The sequence below is a fragment of the Thermobia domestica genome, chromosome 9 (assembly GCF_964235325.1).
Source record: "Thermobia domestica chromosome 9, izTheDome1.hap1.1, whole genome shotgun sequence".
Taxonomy (NCBI): domain Eukaryota; kingdom Metazoa; phylum Arthropoda; class Insecta; order Zygentoma; family Lepismatidae; genus Thermobia; species Thermobia domestica.
The window spans coordinates 68,343,555-68,362,982 of record NC_137462.1 but is presented as its reverse complement, the minus strand read 5'-3'; the positions used below and the strand labels follow the sequence as shown (position 1 = coordinate 68,362,982).

The window sequence follows — 19,428 nt, the reverse complement described above, 5'->3', positions numbered from 1 at the left end:
CCACGGTTATGCCGGTTAGGCTAAAGGGGACGGTGATGATGAGCAATGAATAAAATGGTGGGACGAAGAAAATGTGAGGAAACGGGAGAACCCCGAGAAAACCCACGCGCACACGGTGTTTGTCCACCACAAAGTTCACTTGGCGGAGGCTGGGATCGAACCCGGGATCCCAAGCACCAGAGGTGAACGCTCTACCACTGAGCAACCGCGGCCCCTGCAAGAGGTATTAGTTATGGGTCTGCCTGGAAGATCGTTCACAACCAGCTTTATCTTCACGAAGTGTCAGCACAGTGGGTGCCATGACTGCTCACATCTTTCCAGAAGAGAAATCACGAGGACGCTGCAAGAGAAATGATGCATCGCTGTGAGGTGGATGAAGATATATATATATATATTTTTTTTTGCAACCCTCCTCCCCCAGCCCTAAACCATGATCCTAGGATAAATGGGAATGATCTTGTAGCTGCTTGACTGAAAGTCTATAATTTACCTTTAAAATAATAATAATAATACTTTAAAAGGGTTAATAGTCTTAAGACTGAAGTATCTATCATATTTTCTTTATACTGCAACTTAAAACTCTTGCATGAATAATTTCCAACTTTGCGATCATCCGAACTTAACTTTTTAACACGATATTTGCACTATCGCTATAATTGTATCTAAACATGGATTTACATTTATATGAAGTAGACTTTTAACAACAGGTTTAGGAAAACCCAAATTGCACAGTTAACTTACCGCCCTTCTACGTGAACTAGCAAAGGAAGTGCACCACTCATTTATAAAACAGTCGACTGGTTAACTATGCGGAAGGTACATAAATGATAAAAAACCCAAGATCGATTATTCGAATCCACCCTCCGACCTACATTTTTTAACCTCCTCCGTGGCAATTTCACGTTTTCTTTTTACACTCATTGGAAGAAAATGTACAGTACAGTGTACACATTTTTCAATTCTTTGTTTTAACAATGAAAACTGCCCGACAGTCACTCAAATGCATTTGTGCTCATTGAAGTGCAGTGTTTGGTGTTCATTGGAGACTGTCCATAGACAGTGTTGCTACCTGTTGGTCAAACATTGGTTTCCTTGGCACTGTCCGTGCTTGGTGAAAATTATGCTTTCCTCGTGTTGTAAAACTGAGTATTCAGATAGCTGTGATGAGTTAACTCAGTGTTGTGTGAGCGCGGATCAAAATGGACACTAGCAAAGAGAAAATACGCTATATTTTACAGTTTTTCTTCGATAGAGGCGAAAACACAAGCCAGGCGGCTGCAAATGTGAATAGTGTTTATGGTCCTGATACTGTATCAGCCAATCACGCACAATTTTGGTTTCGTCGATTCCGTTCCGGTAATTTTGGCGTCAAAGATACACCATGCACTGGAAGGCCAAGTGTCGAAAATGTCAATAAAATCATGGACATTGTCGCGTCCGACCGTCATGTAAGCACTGTGTCGATTGCCCAAAAGCTGAACATTGCACAAAAAACCGTGTGGAACCATTTGCATAAGGCTGGATACAAAAAGAAGCTTGATGTATGGGTGCCACACGAGTTAACGCAAAAGAACCTCATGGACCGAATTTCCATCTGCGAATCGCTACTGAATCGCAACAAAATCAATCCATTTCTGAAGCGGTTGGTGACTGGCGATTAAAAGTGGATCACGACAACGTCACGCGAAAACGGTCGTGGTTGAAGCGCGGTGAGCCGCCGCAAAGGGTGCTCAAGCCAGGATTGACGGCCAGGAAGGTTTTGCTGTGTGTTTGGTGGGATTGGCAGGGAATTATCTACTATGAGCTGCTCCCCTACGGCCAAACCCTTAACTCGGAACTGTACTGTCAACAGGGTTGGCTGGTTTAAACCAAGGTGGTTTAAACCAGCTGGTTTTTTTCCAAAAAACTGGTTTAAACCAAAAAAAAAAAGGAACGAAAGATGCTTTAAATCGTGTGAACTTCATGGTGACGTCTCCACATATCAAACTATCCGCATTACATTTATCTACTTTTAACCTTTAATCAAGGGGTCCCGTGTTTAATTCTCGGTCGAACCACAACCCATCTTTCAAGTGTAAACCAAGTAGCGATTCGAGGTGCCCCTCTAAGCGAAAGTTTTCTTCGTTATAACCTTGGTATTTCATAAGGATGTTAAGCCTAAACATACGAAATGAAACCAAATTTTATATTTCTACTTGAGTGAATGCCTGTTGTTTTATAAAGAAGCCAAGGTTGCTTAAATATATTGATAGATTGCCAAATTTATCAACTGCCTACTTAGCTTCCAACATCACCTTGAATTTGACTTGGTTTTAATTTTATTGAATGATATCTACATACCAAATTTGTAATTTAATACCTCAGTTTTAGCGTAGTGATTATGATACGTTGACCTTAAAATTTTACATACAAATACATTTAAAGTAATAACAGGATTTTCCCAATGGCTAAGGCGGGAGTTTCCCGATTTATATATAATTCTGTATAATGTATTTACTTGTGTAACTGTTTATCTTTTTGTCCTTCTGAAATAACTCTTGGCAATTGTATTAACAAGTAGGCCTATGTAATGATCCGTACAACGTATTTTTATCAGAAGTCCTTCGTGAGTGAGTCGCAATCGTATTTGTGACCAATTAGTCCCGGTTTCGTGTCCAAATGGACAATTTCTCTTGGATGTAAGCCGAGAAGCGGTTTGGATTCCGCTTTAAGCTTATGTGACACCTTCTAGCATAACCTTGTTGTTGCATAATAACACCAAGGCGAAACAAACTAATTTCTGTTTTTTTTTTTTTGTTTTTTGTTTTTTTCAATAAAAACCATGGTTTTTGCCAACCCTGACTGTCAACAATTGGACCGTCTGAAGACAGCAATCGCCCAGAAGCGGCCAGCTTTGGCCAATAGGAGAGGCATTGTGTTCCACCAGGACAACGACAGGCCACACATCGATAGTGACTCGATTGATATTTTATAATGAAAACACCATTTGGGGTTGAATGATGGCCTTTCATCCTAAAAGTGTTTCAACATCCTGATAAAACTAACAATTTCGAAGTATTTTTAAAATATAATTTTCCAGAAAGTGACCATCATTTCTGACAAATGGTGAGTCTTGTGGAAAAAAAATACTGTATTGAATAGGAAAATTTCTGCTCTTTTAAATTGGTTCAGTTTATTTTCTTTCTAAATTAATCATTTCTGAGAAATTAGTGAAAAATCGAAAGGTGACTCTTCATCCGCCATTTCTTTGAAGTAGTGCACACAGCACAATCCAGATCAGTTGAGACTTTTAATATATTGATGAGAAAGACAATTATAGCAATCATATGAAGAAAAATGCCCATTATTATGTACATTAGCATCATACAAGCAAATTCTAATTTAACTGACCTATATAAGCCTTGACTTCGATTAGAGAATAAAGAGAAATAAATGGTGAGCTATCGAATCTTCTTTCCCATTATTAGTAAATCAACACGAAAAAGAACACTATGCTACTGCTCAGCAAGTTTTGTAGTGCCTAAAATAAACTATAACATAAATATAATCAAGTGACCATTATTTTCTTATATACTGAAATAATAAATATCCGTTTGAAATACTCAGCAAGCTGATTCTTGATTAATACCTTTCCATACTGCATTCTTTTCAAGAATAGAGAAAAAAAAGTTTAACGTCTCACAATTGTGTCTTTTAAGCTAAAGGAGACAGATGATTAATGAAAGTAAATTTTCATGAAATTTTTTGGTGCTTTCCCACCGGAAATCGAACCCGGAACCACATGCACATTAGATAAAAAGAGAAGGATTTATGATTTGACTTTATATATAAAAAGTTTAAATTCCTATATTACATAGCTATGACGTATTTATAGCTTTCTTACATCCAAATGATACATGAATCTTCTTTTCAATAAAATACAAAAATACTTTATAAAAATAATTTTTGATATACAGGATTGGAACCAATGCTAAAATAAGCACGTGTCCACCTCCACCGAGTTCCCTGACGCTAACCATCAAACCACAAAAGCACAACTGGAAGTGTTCCGTCTGTGTATGTTACTCTTCTGGTGATCCTGTCCCCCTACAGGCTTGAATCATCCCATATCGCCCAGCATTTTACTAGGTTTTGACTTTCATTTATCATATATATTTGTCATCTGCTATCATTGTACCGTATTTTATATTCCAATTATATATTTACTTGAAGGCAACGTGCAGTTGGTCTTTGTTCTTTATAACACTACGTATATTACTATCACAATGGAGTAAAATTTCCCCATAAACACAGATCCGACAGACGTAAGGATCTAGACTCATTTTTTTCGGACTCTAGAAAATAGTCTAGGTTCTTGTGAGCAGAATTGTACTAATCTTCATTATGTTCATCAATCGATATGCGCTTCAAATTTCTAGATGTCTAACAATACTGTACAGTCAGGGGTCCATTCTGACTTTGATTTTTGTCTGTTCTTAGTTGGTGCCTTCCATTTCAATTCAGGCAGAGCATGTACCATCATCATCTCAGATACTGTTGAAACTTTTTCTTTATAGCAACTAGACATGTTTTTAAGAGATCCATATTTTTTTGTTTTGTCGAAAAAAAAATTCCCGCCAAGTAATGGGCCATCAAAGACGGGGAGTACAATTTATGAATTGTAGAAGACATGGAAAATGGTCAACTTCGGAGCCTCACCATTCGGCTATGGAGACAGGTAGAGTTATAATTCTTGTTGTGGTATGTACATAGGGATATAAATTAACTATATTTTATTATAGTTTGGTTTGCGCATGCGTATCTTTTTGTACATAAATTAACAAATGAACGTCAATTTATCTGAAAAGTCTAAGTTTGCGAATTTTTTTTCGAGCACTTACGGTTCGAATTTTAAAATTGTGTTTTCGCGGTTGGTAAGACCTGGTTACCCGCTCTCCGAAAAATATTTTGTATCGCTTCTGTGTGCAACCGTTTTGTCGCAAAAAATTCGAGAAATTGTAAAATTTTCAAAAATCGCCATTTTTGGGCGCCATTTTCTCGAAAACACCACCTTTTAAAATTCTGAAATTTTGTCAGATGGTTCAACTTTACATGAGTAATAAACACACCAAATACCATTCTCGACCAATGCTTCATGAATTAACTGCAGCCTTTTGAAGTTAGCGAAGTTTCGTGAACTTTGATGTCACAGTTAGCAACACTGGGAACAATAAAAGTGCAATGATTTGATGATGTTTGTGGTTCACATTCATTAAAAGAAGAAAAAAAGGTTTTCTTGACTGTTTTTTTCATTATTTTGATCAAGAAGGCTCTCTGAAATAGTAAAATGGGCCTCCCCCTACTCCTCCGTTTTCTTAAACCGAAATAATCTGAGGTGGAAATTACGATTACGAAACACACAAATTTTAAGTTTACTTGAAATGGCCATCCAATAAATTCTGATGATCTACAAAAAGCCTGAACTATTACCTCAGTGATGATTTGGAATGCTCCACACAAAGTCTCAATTAAGTGCGATGTCATTACAGTGATCGAAAAAGAACAAAAAGTTAAAAAAATCGAAACGTTTTCGTACGCGTTCCAAAGAAATTTACTGACTTTTTAAACAGAACAATCCCAACATAAGAATGGGTCACTCGGAATTTTACAGTATTCGACTAAAGTGGGCCAGTCCGCAACCTGCGAGGGAAGTGTGTATGTGCGTGTGTGTGTATTGTGCAAATTTTAAGTTAGGTCCTACTGCGTTGCTACAAATCAAAGGTGCAGCCTGTATTGAAGCTGTCATGAGTGACCTATTTCCTTTAGTAGTATGATCCGTAGAAAATGACAACTGTCTTCTTCAAGAATGTGGTGAATGTTCTGGAGTGGAAGGAATAAGTGTGGAGTCTTTAATTATTGATCCTGATGAAAATGAAAGTGTTACGTATGCCATATGGGAAAACAATAATCTCGTTAAAAAACTGTGCCACTTGCTGTTTTCGTATCGTACATTGCTTGTTTAACTAAGAATTGTAATTCATGACTACATCAAGAAAATCCAAAGAGAATTAATTGCTACCGAAAAGCACCGTATAAAATTTCATGATACAAATTCTATTTTACTTCATGTGGACTTCGCTGAAAACTGGACTGTTATTCTGCAAAGTGAAATTCAGAGTTATCACCAGAATATGAAACAACTGACAGTTTTGTTGTAATAAACGACGATAAAACACACGATTCGGCTCATGTACTCATAGCCATAGACAAGATTCTAAAAATACTCGAAGAAAAGCGAAAATATATTTTATAGAAAAAGATTTGAATACGAGAAAATAAGTGTCTACAATTTCCCAAACCGTGTAAGTGATTTCTGATGGTGCTGCATCCCACTTTAAAAATCGCTTTCAGATGTTCGAGATGCAGACAGGTCCCATAAAGCAGTGAATTTGAAGTGAAACCGGCCATGCAAGGGTCTCTGCGACGGTATTGAGGGGGGGGGGAGGTGTAAAGAATGTGGCAACGCGGCATAACCTTAGGCAAATACAGATACACAGTATTAAAACCGCAGAAAAAAAATGAAATCTAAGTTTTACGTCCCACGAATATGCCGGTTAGGCTAAAGGAGACGGTGATTATGAGAAATGAATGAAATGGTGGAATGCAGAAAGTGGGAGGAAACGGGATAACTCCGAGAAAACCCACGAGCACGGTGTTTGTCCACCACAAAGCTCACACGGCGCGATCTGGGATCGAACCAGGAATCCCAAGCACCGGAGGTGAACGCTTTACCACTGAGCCACCGCGCCCCCACTAAAGCCGCAGAATAATTCGTGAGTAGAGTGCAAGTACAAACTCCGGGTATTACTCTCGTTTTGTTGCCTGTAACTGAATTCGACGACTTCCGGAAGAAAAAAAGGGAAAGTATGCGACCGGTAACTCGTATTCAGCGAAGTCATCTTTGGCTTTCGGAAAATGGCGAAGTTTCTATGGCAGTAACGGGTCACCATGAACTAGCTTCATGCTTCCCCCAAAATCGAACTTCTGCAATTCAAAGTGTAGATTTAAGAAATGTGCAAAAAAGGAATTTTGTTACATACTATATGTATGATAACCAGTGGTGCGTAGCAGAAATATTATGAATAAATCATGAATTACATGAAGTTGAAGTGCTGTTCATGCTTCCACATGGACCTTCAGTATTTGTGACTATCGACAATGTGCTACGCAGGGGCGGATCCAGGACGGACTTCTGGAAAGGGGGGGGGGTAATACTGCTACTTAGAGCTACGAGCTCCAAACTCTGAGATCGGTTTTATTTATATATAAAATAAAAAAAAGTTTCTTCCCCCTAGATCCATTCCTGGACGAATTGTGAGTGAGCCAACACCTATTGGAGCACGTGCGCGGTTACATGCTATTAGCGAAGAAGACACCAATCAAGCAAATGATTGGTCCATGTAAAAAATAAAAAAAAATAAAAATCAGTGAAATTTTGTTTCCGAAGACCATTTTAAGGGTCTTCACTACCGCGAACTTAAACTACCGCTAATTTTAGAGTTTTTCTGTAATATCTTCAAAACAAATAAAAATATTCGAAAAGCAGAAACGTAGTGATCTAGACATTACGATTTTGCATGTGATACCTTTACCACAATTCACCTATCTGCTTTTGGTATGCCGCTATTTACAGAACCCGCAAAAAATGCTAAATCTATCTACCGTTGCAAATCGAAAGCAGATAGATGAGTTGTGATAACGGTATAACATGCAAAATCGCATTGTCTAGTTCACTACGTTTCTGTTTTTCAAATATTTTAATTTGTTTTGAAGATATTACAGAAAAACTCTAAAATTAGCGCTAGTTTAAGTTCGCTGTAGTGAAGACTCTTAAGTAAGTGAACTTGAAATTTCTGCGTTTCGTAATCGTAATTTCCACCTCAGATTATTTCGGTTTAAGAAAACGGAGGAGTAGGGGGAGGCCCATTTTACTATTTCAGAGAACCTTCTTGATCAAAATAATGAAAAAAACAGTCAAGAAAACCTTTTGTTCTTCATTTAATGTATGTAAACCACAAACATCATCAAATCATTGCACTTTTATTGTTCCCAGTGTTGCTAACTGTGACATCAAAGTTCACGAAACTTCGCTAACTTCAAAAGGCTGCAGTTAATTCATGAAGCATTGGTCGAGAATGGTATTTGGTGTGTGTATTATTCATGTAAAGTTGAACCATCTGACAAACTTTCAGAATTTTAAAGAATGGTGTTTTCGAGAAAATGGCGCCCAAAAATGGCGATTTTTGAAAATTTTACAATTTCTCGAATTTTTTGCGACAAAACGGTTGCACACAGAAGCGATACAAAATATTTTTCGGAGAGCGGGTAACCAGGTCTTACCAACCGCGAAAACACAATTTTAAAATTCGAACCGGAAGTGCTTGAAAAAAATTCGCAAACTTAGACTTTTCAGATAAATTGACGTTCATTTGTTAATTTATGTACAAAAAGATACGCATGCGCAAACCAAACTATAATAAAATATAGTTAATTTATATCCCTATGTACATACCACAACAAGAATTATGACTCTACCTGTCTCCATAACCGAATGGTGAGGCTCCGAAGTTGACCATTTTCCATGTCTTCTACCATTCATAAATTGTACTCCCCGTCTTTGATGGCCCATTACTTGGCGGGAAAATTTTTTTCGACAAAACAAAAAAATATGGATCTCTTAAAAACATGTCGAGTTGCTATAAAAGAAAGTTTCAACAATATCTGAGATGGTAATGGTACAATTTTATATTTTTTTGCCTGAGTTGAAATGGAAGGCACCAGTTGCAACTTAGTGAACGTAAAACATAAACTCATTTCATTGGTATCTAAAACAATTTAAAATGCATCATATAAATTAAGTATTCTCTAAAAACATTATGAGAGAAAGAAACAAGGAAAAGAACACTCCATGCTCCTAATTCTTACTTATGCTTTTCATCATTAAGACTAATAACATTTAACGTCCAGACCAGGGCCAGATTAAGGAAAGGGCTTGGGGACTGTAGCCCCGGGCCTTAAGACGGACGGGGATCACCACTCTGATCAAGATCTCAACTGGCTGTCTAAAAAGAATCATACAAGATACAATCATCCTCATAAGATAAAAATATGACCAAAAATGTGACAGATATTCCCTTAACTTTCCTTCTGTACTTTCGCAAAAATATGTTAAGCGAAGTCAGCAGAGCCACATATTTTTAATAGCCCCAAGCCTCCAAAAGGGTTAATCCGGTCCTGGTCCAGACAGATGTGTTTTGTTAGTTGATCTCACTATTTAAAGAAGAGAACAAAGAGCGAAATGTATGGAACATTACATTATTCTGTTTATCCAGATTGAGATTATGCCTACATGCATAGTGCTTTTTGACAAAACTCATCTCTCGCTTCATTGAAAAGTGTTATTCTATCAGCAGATTTCTATTTTGCTAGGTATGATTGTAGGGAAGCGCAGAGGTGGGCGTTACTTCAGTCAGTAAACCTTAAACCTCCGAAAAGTGTGAATATGATGTCCTATATAGTATGCACAACATTTTACGTTTATGTTATATTTATTTTATTACTCTAGATATAGATATACTGACTGCATAAATACGTTGCTTACACCTTAGTTTTTCCCTGTGAAGTAACAGATTTTACCTCCCGAAATATCGATTTGTATGCCGATGCAGAACCTGTACCACTTTGTGTTGATCTTACATGTTTCCGTTCTCTGCAAACTATTGTAGTGAGTTAAACATATTAGCGGGAAAATTCAGGATAACTTCCGAATGAGTTAGTCTATTTTTCGGGTAGAAAATCCTTATTTAAAAAGTACTTTTCTTTTTCGTACCAAGCAATCTTTGTAACCTTAAGCGAGAGAACCATACGATACAAAATTAATATTAAACCTCAGACTGGATTGAGTCTCCCTATTTTATTAAAAATATTAACAGGTAAAAATAGACGTTCTGGTGGTGTACTCCCAGTTTATGGGACCATAGTTAATTCTTTCTTCAAGAAATCCACTACAGTATCTCATCATTTTTTATGGGAGGAGTTGCTTTCCGCGGCACAGTTTCACCTTAGATGAACTTACAGTAATGGATATGAATGTAGCGTACGGACATATTTCATAGAAACGATAGTAAAAAAATAAATAAAATTTTTAAAAAAATGAACCTGTGCTAGACGTAAGTTACAAGCAAGAAGTGCATTTGAAAGTCAGTGCAGGGCGAAGCTGGTAGGCTGCACCATCACAGATCATGACTTAACGCACTGCACTGACATAAAAAATCAGTTCACCCTGACTTTCCTGTCGGGTATTACGTGGTTAAAAGCATACATTTTGGATTACATTTTAGAAAATTATTAGGCATGTCAGATGCGATTCCCACGTATTTTGATTACTTATGATTCCTCTCTTGGAATAACATTAGATATTTCTTCCGTAAATTTTACAAATGCATGGTCTTACAGAGATTGGGGCAGCACCGTTCTAACACTTAGTAATAGTTTTTTTGGCTTCTTCTCAAGAACGAAAATAACGAGGTTCTGAAAAGTGAGAAGATAAAGAAGAGTTGGAAAGAGTACTTCCAGAAACTTCTCAATAAAATGATTTTTTTTTTTTTAAAAAAAAGGGGGGGTTGCGAAAATCTACCCACGACTCAGGGACTGGTTCGGCCTGTGACTACCGTAGAGGCAGAAAATGCCATGAAAAAAAGATGAAAAGTGATAAAGCTGCAGAACCGGATAATCTATCGAGGCCCCACAAAATTTAGGTAAACAAAGAATGTAGTAGTTTACTCAACTTTTTAACAGGATATTGAAAACGGAAAATGTGCCAAAGGAATGGAGAAGCAGCTACGCTGTACTGCTTTTTTAACAACAAAAGAGATATGCAAGAATGTGGCAACTAGAGAGGAATAAAACTTACGACCCATGCAATGAAGCTTTGGGAAAGAAAAGTGATAGAAGCAAGACTGAGAGAAGAGACTTAAATTACAGAAAACCAATTTGGATTCATGCCAGGGCGATCGACAATGGATGCAATATTTGCACTTAGGTTGCTAATGGAAAAGTACAGAAAATATTAAAAGAACCTTCATATGGTTTTCATAGGACCATAAAGAAAGTGTATGATAGAGTTGATTGGTGGGCACTTAAGAAGTGTGTTTCGAACACAAACATTTGTATAATTCAAGATATGTACGCTAGATTTAGGACAGAAGTCAAAAACGCAGGTAAAGTGGAACTTCATCAGGGATCTAGTCATAGACAATACCTTTTTGCAATTGTGATGGACGAACTTACAGAGGATATCCCAGAGTTAGTACCTTGGAATATGCTATTTGCGGAGGCATCATACTGGTGAGTGAGACCAAGGCAGCACTGCAAGAGAAATTAGACACCCGGAAAGGAGCACTGGAGAGCGAAGGTTTTAGAATTAGTAAAACCAAGACAGAATACGTACATTATCCTAAGGGAAAATGTAATCAAGAATACAAGAATAAGACTGGACGAAGAAGAGGTGGTAATGACGAGGAAATTCAAGTACTTGGGATCAATACTGCAGGAAAATCCACGAATAGAATATGTAAACAGCAGAACGGTCCAGCAAAATGGGAGAAATGGCAGAAGTATTGTGTGACCGTAGCGTACCAATAAATACGCCTTAAACGAAAAGTTTACAAAACAGTAGTGAGCCTTGTCTTACTGTACGGAGCTGAATGTTAAACGACGAAGAAGAGAGATGAACAGGAAGTTGCATGTTGCAGAGATGAAGATGTTACGATGGATGTAATGGAGTGATACAGGACAAAATTAAGAATGAAGCGATTCGGAGAACAGTAAAGGTGAGACTGGCAGTAGAATAACTGCAAGAAAGTAGGTTTGGGCATGTAAGAAGAAAAAGACCCTTGGAATACGTAGCTCACCGAGCAGATGCTATAGAAGTGAGTGGGAAACGACCCTGAGATCGGCCAAAGAAGTGGGGAGATTGTGTTAAGACAACAATCCGGAAAGCTGATTTCACTGAACTGGAGAAAAAGTTTTGAAGAAGAAGAAGATATAGAAAGGTATTGATTATGAATATGGGGCTATTTTTTTTTTTTTTTTTTTTTAATCTATGTATCGATAGGTAAAATGTATTGATTCAGAGAGGCAGCATTTTATTTAAGGAACATAATTAGGAATGTAGGCGATATTATTATTTTAGCTATGTTTACAAGTGTAGATTAGGATTAGCAATTAAGATTTCTGAGCTTTCGGCACCTATGGCCATACTAGCCCGTCACGTATGAGGGTGACGTCCCTCGGCGATCACACTATCTGAGGTAGGGAAGCAAGAAACGATTGGGAATTACGAAGGAAGCGGCCTGGGACCTGTATGTTAGGTACAATCCTGGCATTTGCCTGGTGTAAATGATAAAAACCCTAGAAAACTTTACTCAGGATATCCGGCCTGAAGAAATTTTTCCACTTTTTCCACCGAGTGTTCCCACCTGGAATCGAACACTGGACCGCTCACCAAGTGTAAATTTACTAGTCTCAAACCATTATAAGTACTATACAATGGTTGAAATAAGTGAATGAATATGAAAGAGAACTGTATTACATATTATTTTCCGTCGATGGAATGTGTCTGATTAATGTACAAAAGTTGTAGGTTATATTTACAAGTGTATCGTTACTTGTATGAAACCAAACCTACACTAACTCGTAGTACTGTGAACCCACATTAAGATATTTGTAAATGCAATAACAAACCCTAACCTAACCTACGGTACCCTATTTAATACATTTTGCGAATTTATAATAGTTTTCATTTAATGCCTTATTGCAGGCATATTATCAATCTGTATGCAGCTGTTTATACATGAACTAAGAAAAATAACACGTCAAAATATATTAACGCATTAGGGCTAAATGCCTGAAAGTGGTTAAAGAAATTTGAAAAATACGTAAAATTTACAGGAAAGAAAAAGTGGTTATTTTAATGAAAATCATGGTAACCAAAGAGTGTAACGCAGTATTTACAAGTGTTAGAAGCTGCGTGGTGTTGGTACTAGATTGAGTGGAAGTATACTGACGTCAGGCATTATGGTGTAATGAGAAAATTAATTTCCAGCATTTAACGACGGTAGTTGCATGTGACGGATGTCATATTTCGATTATGGGTTTTGTAACAACCTAAGTTGGTAAAGAAAAAGAGGAAAAGAGTAATTACGATAAGTGGAGTGGCATGAATTATTGAAATTGAGTAGAAAGTGTGGCAAATATAGGAGGGCATTGAAAATAAAGAAATGGAGGAACAGTTGCATTTTCAAATGTGAACATCGTGTTGATGTGAAACTTATTGGCAAAAACTGACAGTGAAAGGTATTTTATTCGAGGATACCAAGTTCTCAACAGAGAATGTACTTAACTTTTTTTTTTTTTTTGCTATATCCTAGTTTAAGCACATACCCACCATCGCTGAAGCTCCTGCTTCCTACTGACGCACCTCCACGCTAACGTTCTGCCTCCCTACTGCGCTCATAACCTGACTCGGTTAGATAGCATTCCTGCTGTTTAGTTGACACCTATTTCATATTGGTTTCTTATTACAACTAGTTTTTTATGGTATATGGCAGTATTTACACGCAAAACAGTAAAGTTCTCTTAAAGTAAATGTGCACCGACGAATTTTTAGCAAACATTTTCTAAGGTAATGACAATGAATTTTCTTATAAATGACAAAAAATTCATGTTCGTTAGCCTACAAATACTGGACCTAGTATGTGACACAAAGGCCAGGCATTATTTAAAATAAGCTAACTGATGTAAAATAATTTCATAAAGCGGCCACCATATTCTTAATTTGCACGAGGTTACTAATGAGATAACTTGTGAGTAGCTAAACAAGTGCGTAGGTATGTCCTATAAAAAAAGATGAGAGAAATTTGACCGACGGACTCGGCTAAACCATATCGACGTTACTAAATTTGATACATCTTGCGATAAGACTAGCGTTACAGTGTCACCAATGATAAAATATAAAGACATTTGTTATTTTAACTAGACCTATTCATTTCTCTGACAGAATTTGTCTAATAAAAGTTGCATATTAAATTGGAACAGATTTTTTGTTTACATGTTCGTATGGAAAAACAACAAAACTTACCAACGATTCAAGTCCAGGTTACAGCATAATATATCCACGAAAGTTTATTGCACGGCATTAATTAATATACAGAAAAATAACACCTTTATTATAACAACACTAACATAATTAATCACTGTGCATCGACATTAGTTGTTCGAATCTTGCTTCTCTCACGACTAATTATTACTCACTGTTTAATCAGCTTACTATACCTTCTGCTCAGAGTTGGAATGTTTCTGTTTCGAAACTTTAAGGGTTAATAGCCGTTCGAGTTTGCATCAACGCAACGCAAAAGATGTATTTTGGCGTACTGGTTTACTCCTGGCACAATACTAGAAAGAATTGTAGGAAAAACAACAATGCTTTCACTAATCTCCTTCTTTAATGTCCCATAAAAGGTTTCCGCTGGTCGATATGAGAATTTCTCTGTTAACATAGACAAAATTCAAGGAGCCCAAGTATTTGTTGGAAATTTACAATTCGCAATTCGCATATAAATACGGCTTCTGAATATGTGGCATAACAACTACAATACAAAATCACCAACCAACGTGTGCTAGGAGACCACTAAAATCACAAATGCTATCTTACCAATCCAGGACTGCGTTCGAGGGGAACAATGGCGTCAGCGAGTAATGAAAAGAAATTGCTTTATGCAATTATACGAACTTCAATAGCACTTGTCATGGTTTCATACTAGTAAGGCTTGTAAACATAAGGTACAGGTTCTGCACACTGTGGAGAAAAAATATTGTTGGCGGAAAGTAGCACCAAATACAGTCATTTTTCATATACACTCCGGATATATTCATTTTATCCGTCGTTAAACACTTGCAACGATTTTACATTAATAACCCTACACTTGTAAACATAAAATACATGTATTACTTTGTATTTAATTCTTTCGCTTGCAGAAATTTGTTCTTTATAAACATGTGTTTTCATGCAAAGTATTGAATTTTACCTGTAGATCTTCCAAAATGTGGGGCGCCAAAACTACCCCAGCACCCATTTTCGTTTGTGATAAATCGGTATAGCACTTACAATTGCTTATTCCAGTATTTCTGTTGCGGTACACAAAATTTTACGTTGACTAATAGGGAATGGCCACAGGGCCTAAAATTGAGTGGAGTACTCCACACTTTGTGGAACTGTAGGAAAGGAGTGTGGAACTGTAATTCTTAAAGTGTGGAGTGGTATTAATGTGAGTACCTTACTTTTCTCGGATTATACATTTCAAAGCGTTTAGTGTGTCAAACTAAGTCTTACTGATTCAATACATTCATTATGCAATGGGGGGTTACTCAATTCCATATAACTGCCAGTATAAGACATTAAGCCAGAGTTAGTACGTATAGGTGTCTCCTAGATGGCAGGGAAAACCATTGCAAATTTTGAGGTGAAGGAACTTTTTAACTATATTAGTTTTCAAACGTTTTCGGTTGCATTCATATAGTTTTAAAATATGCAACTAACTGCACGTTTATCTGTTGTTTCAATAGGACATTACATTTTTCCGATATAATGAAATGTGTTGTTTTGTAGATAAAAATTACACGATCCTTTGAACCCGTTATAGAAATATGTACTACCAAAGATAACATCCATCAATAACCGCCAAAAATTTAGCCGAAGCACAGCGTTACGAAAATCAGTAGAAAGAGTAATGTTTCCCAGAGTGACTTCGATAGTTACTAATAATGGAAACATGAATACAGGAGAACACAAAGGAATGTGGAAAGTGTTAACTGATGGAAGAGTTGCTTCAGGTGAAACGTTGCCTCTGTTGAAAATTTGGTATGCTGCCCATCGCATTAATTTAGCATGGAAAGATGTCACCAAGAATGTCCAAGAAGTTTCATCTCTCATATAAGCAGCATCTGGACTGTGTGTTTTCTATCACTCTTCAGGGCAGCGAACGAAAGGTTTAACGATGGTAGCTTCAGAAAATAACTTAGAAGTTTTGCACTACCCAGAATATTTTGACGTCAGGTGGACAAAATTTTCATTCAGTATGCTCACTACTCTCCTAAAAAATGGCTATCCAAGCTGCCTTTACTTGTAAACGGAAAGCCATGTATGTAATGAAGCCAATGGTCATCTGCGTAAATGGATAGAAGTAGATCGCCTTCATCTTCTGTGTCTTGTGACAGACGCTCTATATGTTTTCAAGAACTGCCAGCAGAAGTTTGAGAGTGATGAAATGTTTCTTTTGGACATAATAACAAATAAAAATAGAACTATAGCACAATTGGAGAGTATGGAAGAGAAACCTCTGTTAGGCGGGTGGGAAAAAACGTTTTTAAACGAACGTGTGCAAGAGAACGTCAACGGAGAAATACAGTACTCATTACATGGTATTCAACTTCATCATAACACACGTCGCAATAAATCCCATAACAAATATGTCAGTGAGAAAAGAGATTTTACTGTAGTAGGCTACGAAGTCCTGGATTCCATAATTAACTTTGTTAGTAAGCGTTTGCTGCATGAAGACAGTATTGTTGCTTTGGAGCCTTTGCGTGTTTTGCACGAGGATGTAACTGATGATGCCCTAAGAGAATGCCACAAAGTTATTTGTCCTGATACAGATCTTTTGCAGTTCGCAATGCAATATAGAGAGGCATCATCGTGTAGTATGTTGAAAAGTCTGGACGCTAAAAGCCTTCTCATGAAAATCTGTAGAAATCAGACATTTCACGCTCTGTCAACAAGTCTAGCCCGAGTTGTTGCTTTGAAACCATCTTCTTCCGATGTTGAAAGACTTGTAAGTAACTACAACATATTGAAAACATATAACAGACTGTCTTTAGCTCCCACTACTGTGAAAATTTCCTTCACGTTAATATAAATATGGGTCCGTTGCAAGATTTTAGCCCAACCCCTGCTGGCCAGAAAGTAAAGGCGTTTTGAAGTTGGTAGGAAGTGAAAGGAACAGCCCTGGTATAACGGTGTATTTGTCTCGGCAGTAAACAGACTGAGACAGCGTGATGATTACGGAAAAATGACAGTGAAATTCTTATGTAAGAAAAAGTGACTTTTTTCTTCCAATGTGACTATTTTTCTTACCGGTTTGTTTCCTGTATTTTATGGTTTAATACAATACAATTAAATATGTATCCTAATGTGCCTTTAATTTTGTTTGCTCTGGATGCCAAAATTTTCCTAAATAATAATAATAATAATAATAATATTTTTTGGGGGGTCGCAGGTAAACATGATGTACTGGACAGAACACTGATTATATGTCTAAACAAATGCTGACTAAACTAGTTTTTCTATACTATACAAAATTTTTACCAGTGTGGAGCTGTGATTTCGTTGAATTTTAGGCCCTGAATGGCCACCATAATTTGAGGACACGAATCCACTCCATAGATCGAATAATTATTTCGTTATTTAAGATCTACACTTGTACCTGGGTGCCAGCTACACTCTGTTTATGTCTTTGTTTTCAATTTATTGTCAAATACTACTAAATATGTGAGAAACAATAGCATGTTAAAGTACAGGCTAATTCTACAAAAACTTCGGAAACATGTCGTGTAATCACCCACATGATATTGAGGTAAACCATATAAAACGACATTGAACCCGTGATATGTACTCCTAATAGTCTTCATTATGCCATATTCCCATTTCAGGTGCCTTCACGAAATAAAGTATCATGAACAAGTTGCATCTGTTTTTGTTTTACTTATTTTATGAACTACAGAAACAAAAGGAATAATTGTTTCTCAATTTACGTGAGAGAGGAAGAAAAGGGCAGTGTGGCTCAAAGGTAGAGCGCTCACCTCTGCTGGCGTTCACCTAGTTCGGTTCCCTAGTTTCATAATAAAATAATTTATATATAGTAGTTTACCAGTATCGTATTTTGTTCGTGAAAAAAAATCATGTTCTACTTATTAGTAAGTTCTATTAGTGCACAGGATGTAAATAATGAAAAATGATTTTGAAATTATAACCAGGCTTTCTTTCAGAAAGTATAGTCCGATTTGCTAAAACAAAAGCGCGATTGAAGGCTGCAATAATACACCTTTTACTTAAGCACGTACCCTGCACGAGGATAAAACCTAATTGGAATTATGTTTACAATATATGTAATTTATAGACTGGAAGAGCGGACAATTGGCCAACTAGAGCTTCTGTAAGTGCATCTGAAAGAAACCTGATAAAAACACTGGTTCATAGCAGTGAAATGAAGTGCAATCTTTAGGTTAATATCTCACGAGTATGATATGAAGATATTTTTACTTAGTCGATTTGTGGTCCATTCATCATTTTCGACTCACTTGACTTCACTATGAAAACAGGATTTCGCATTTTGGTTGACGGGAACGAATCGACTAGCAACTGAATTGAAAGAATTTATATTTTCTAGGATAAATAAGTAGTTTATTGGAAAAACTTCACTTTTCACCGTGTGGAAAGTACAATTCTAGTCCTTTGTAAATAGCCCGTTTGTACTTATGAAGTTATTATTATTATTATTATTATTATTATTATTATTATTATTATTATTATTATTATTATTATTATTTAATAATAATAATAATAATAATAATAATAATAATAAATGAGTATTTGTGTAATACAAGAGCACGTCAAATTGAACTACTGACCATTTAACGTTTCAATATATACTCCTAAATATGAGAGGATAAACCTATGAACTACCTTGCAAAAAAATTGCTTATGGTCCTTACGCAGTAAATTTAATATTAACGACAAATGATCTAGATACAATTAAGTTGTTAATTACATTTTGTCAATATGATGGATTTCCCCCATAAATAATCAGTAAGAGAGTATTCGATATACAATTATATACATCTTACTTGGCTAATAAGAAAAAGGAAATTAAATAACCTCTTCTATCAAGAAGATACTAGAAGCTTTCTATTTCAAGTGTTCCCTTGCTGGCGCTGCTGTCGATGTGTGTTTTTTAACACCGTGCTCGTGGGTTTTCTCGGGGTTCCCCCGTTTCCTGCCACTTTCTTCATTCCACCATTTTCATTCATTTCTCATCATCAGCGTCTCCTTTAGCCTAACCGGCAAAAACGTGGGACGTAAAACAAGGATTTTATAAGGACGTGTGTTTTCCCGTACCTCCCTCGAAAAAGAAGGGACAAATTGCTGTGACCGAGATCCTTCAATAGTTGGATGCAGACAGGGTTGCCACATTCAAACATTTTATATCAAGTTTTGGTATAATTCTTTTGAAAAAAAAAGTTGTCTCTTTATAAATGAAAAGAATATAAATTACC

General features: G+C 36.6%; 2 protein-coding genes across 7 annotated transcripts in view; one reads left to right on the top strand and one right to left on the bottom strand.

The window, feature by feature from the left end:
- The window catches only part of LOC145694717 (uncharacterized), a 245,130-nt gene extending 230,781 nt beyond the window's left edge, over nt 1-14,349 (bottom strand). For 5 of the 6 annotated variants that reach the window (XM_081771246.1, XM_081771247.1, XM_081771248.1 and 2 more), the window contains exon 1: nt 14,180-14,349. The gene's annotated coding sequence lies outside the window, so the exon portion shown is untranslated. The remainder of the gene's footprint in view (nt 1-14,179) is intronic. The other variant, XM_081771254.1, reaches the window with a different exon arrangement.
- Nucleotides 1,200-1,661, top strand: LOC145660865 (histone-lysine N-methyltransferase SETMAR-like). Its single transcript, XM_081726292.1, has one exon. The coding sequence runs from the start codon at nt 1,200-1,202 to the stop codon at nt 1,659-1,661; it is 462 nt and encodes a 153-aa protein (XP_081582418.1).
- Nucleotides 14,350-19,428: the final 5,079 nt, after the last annotated feature.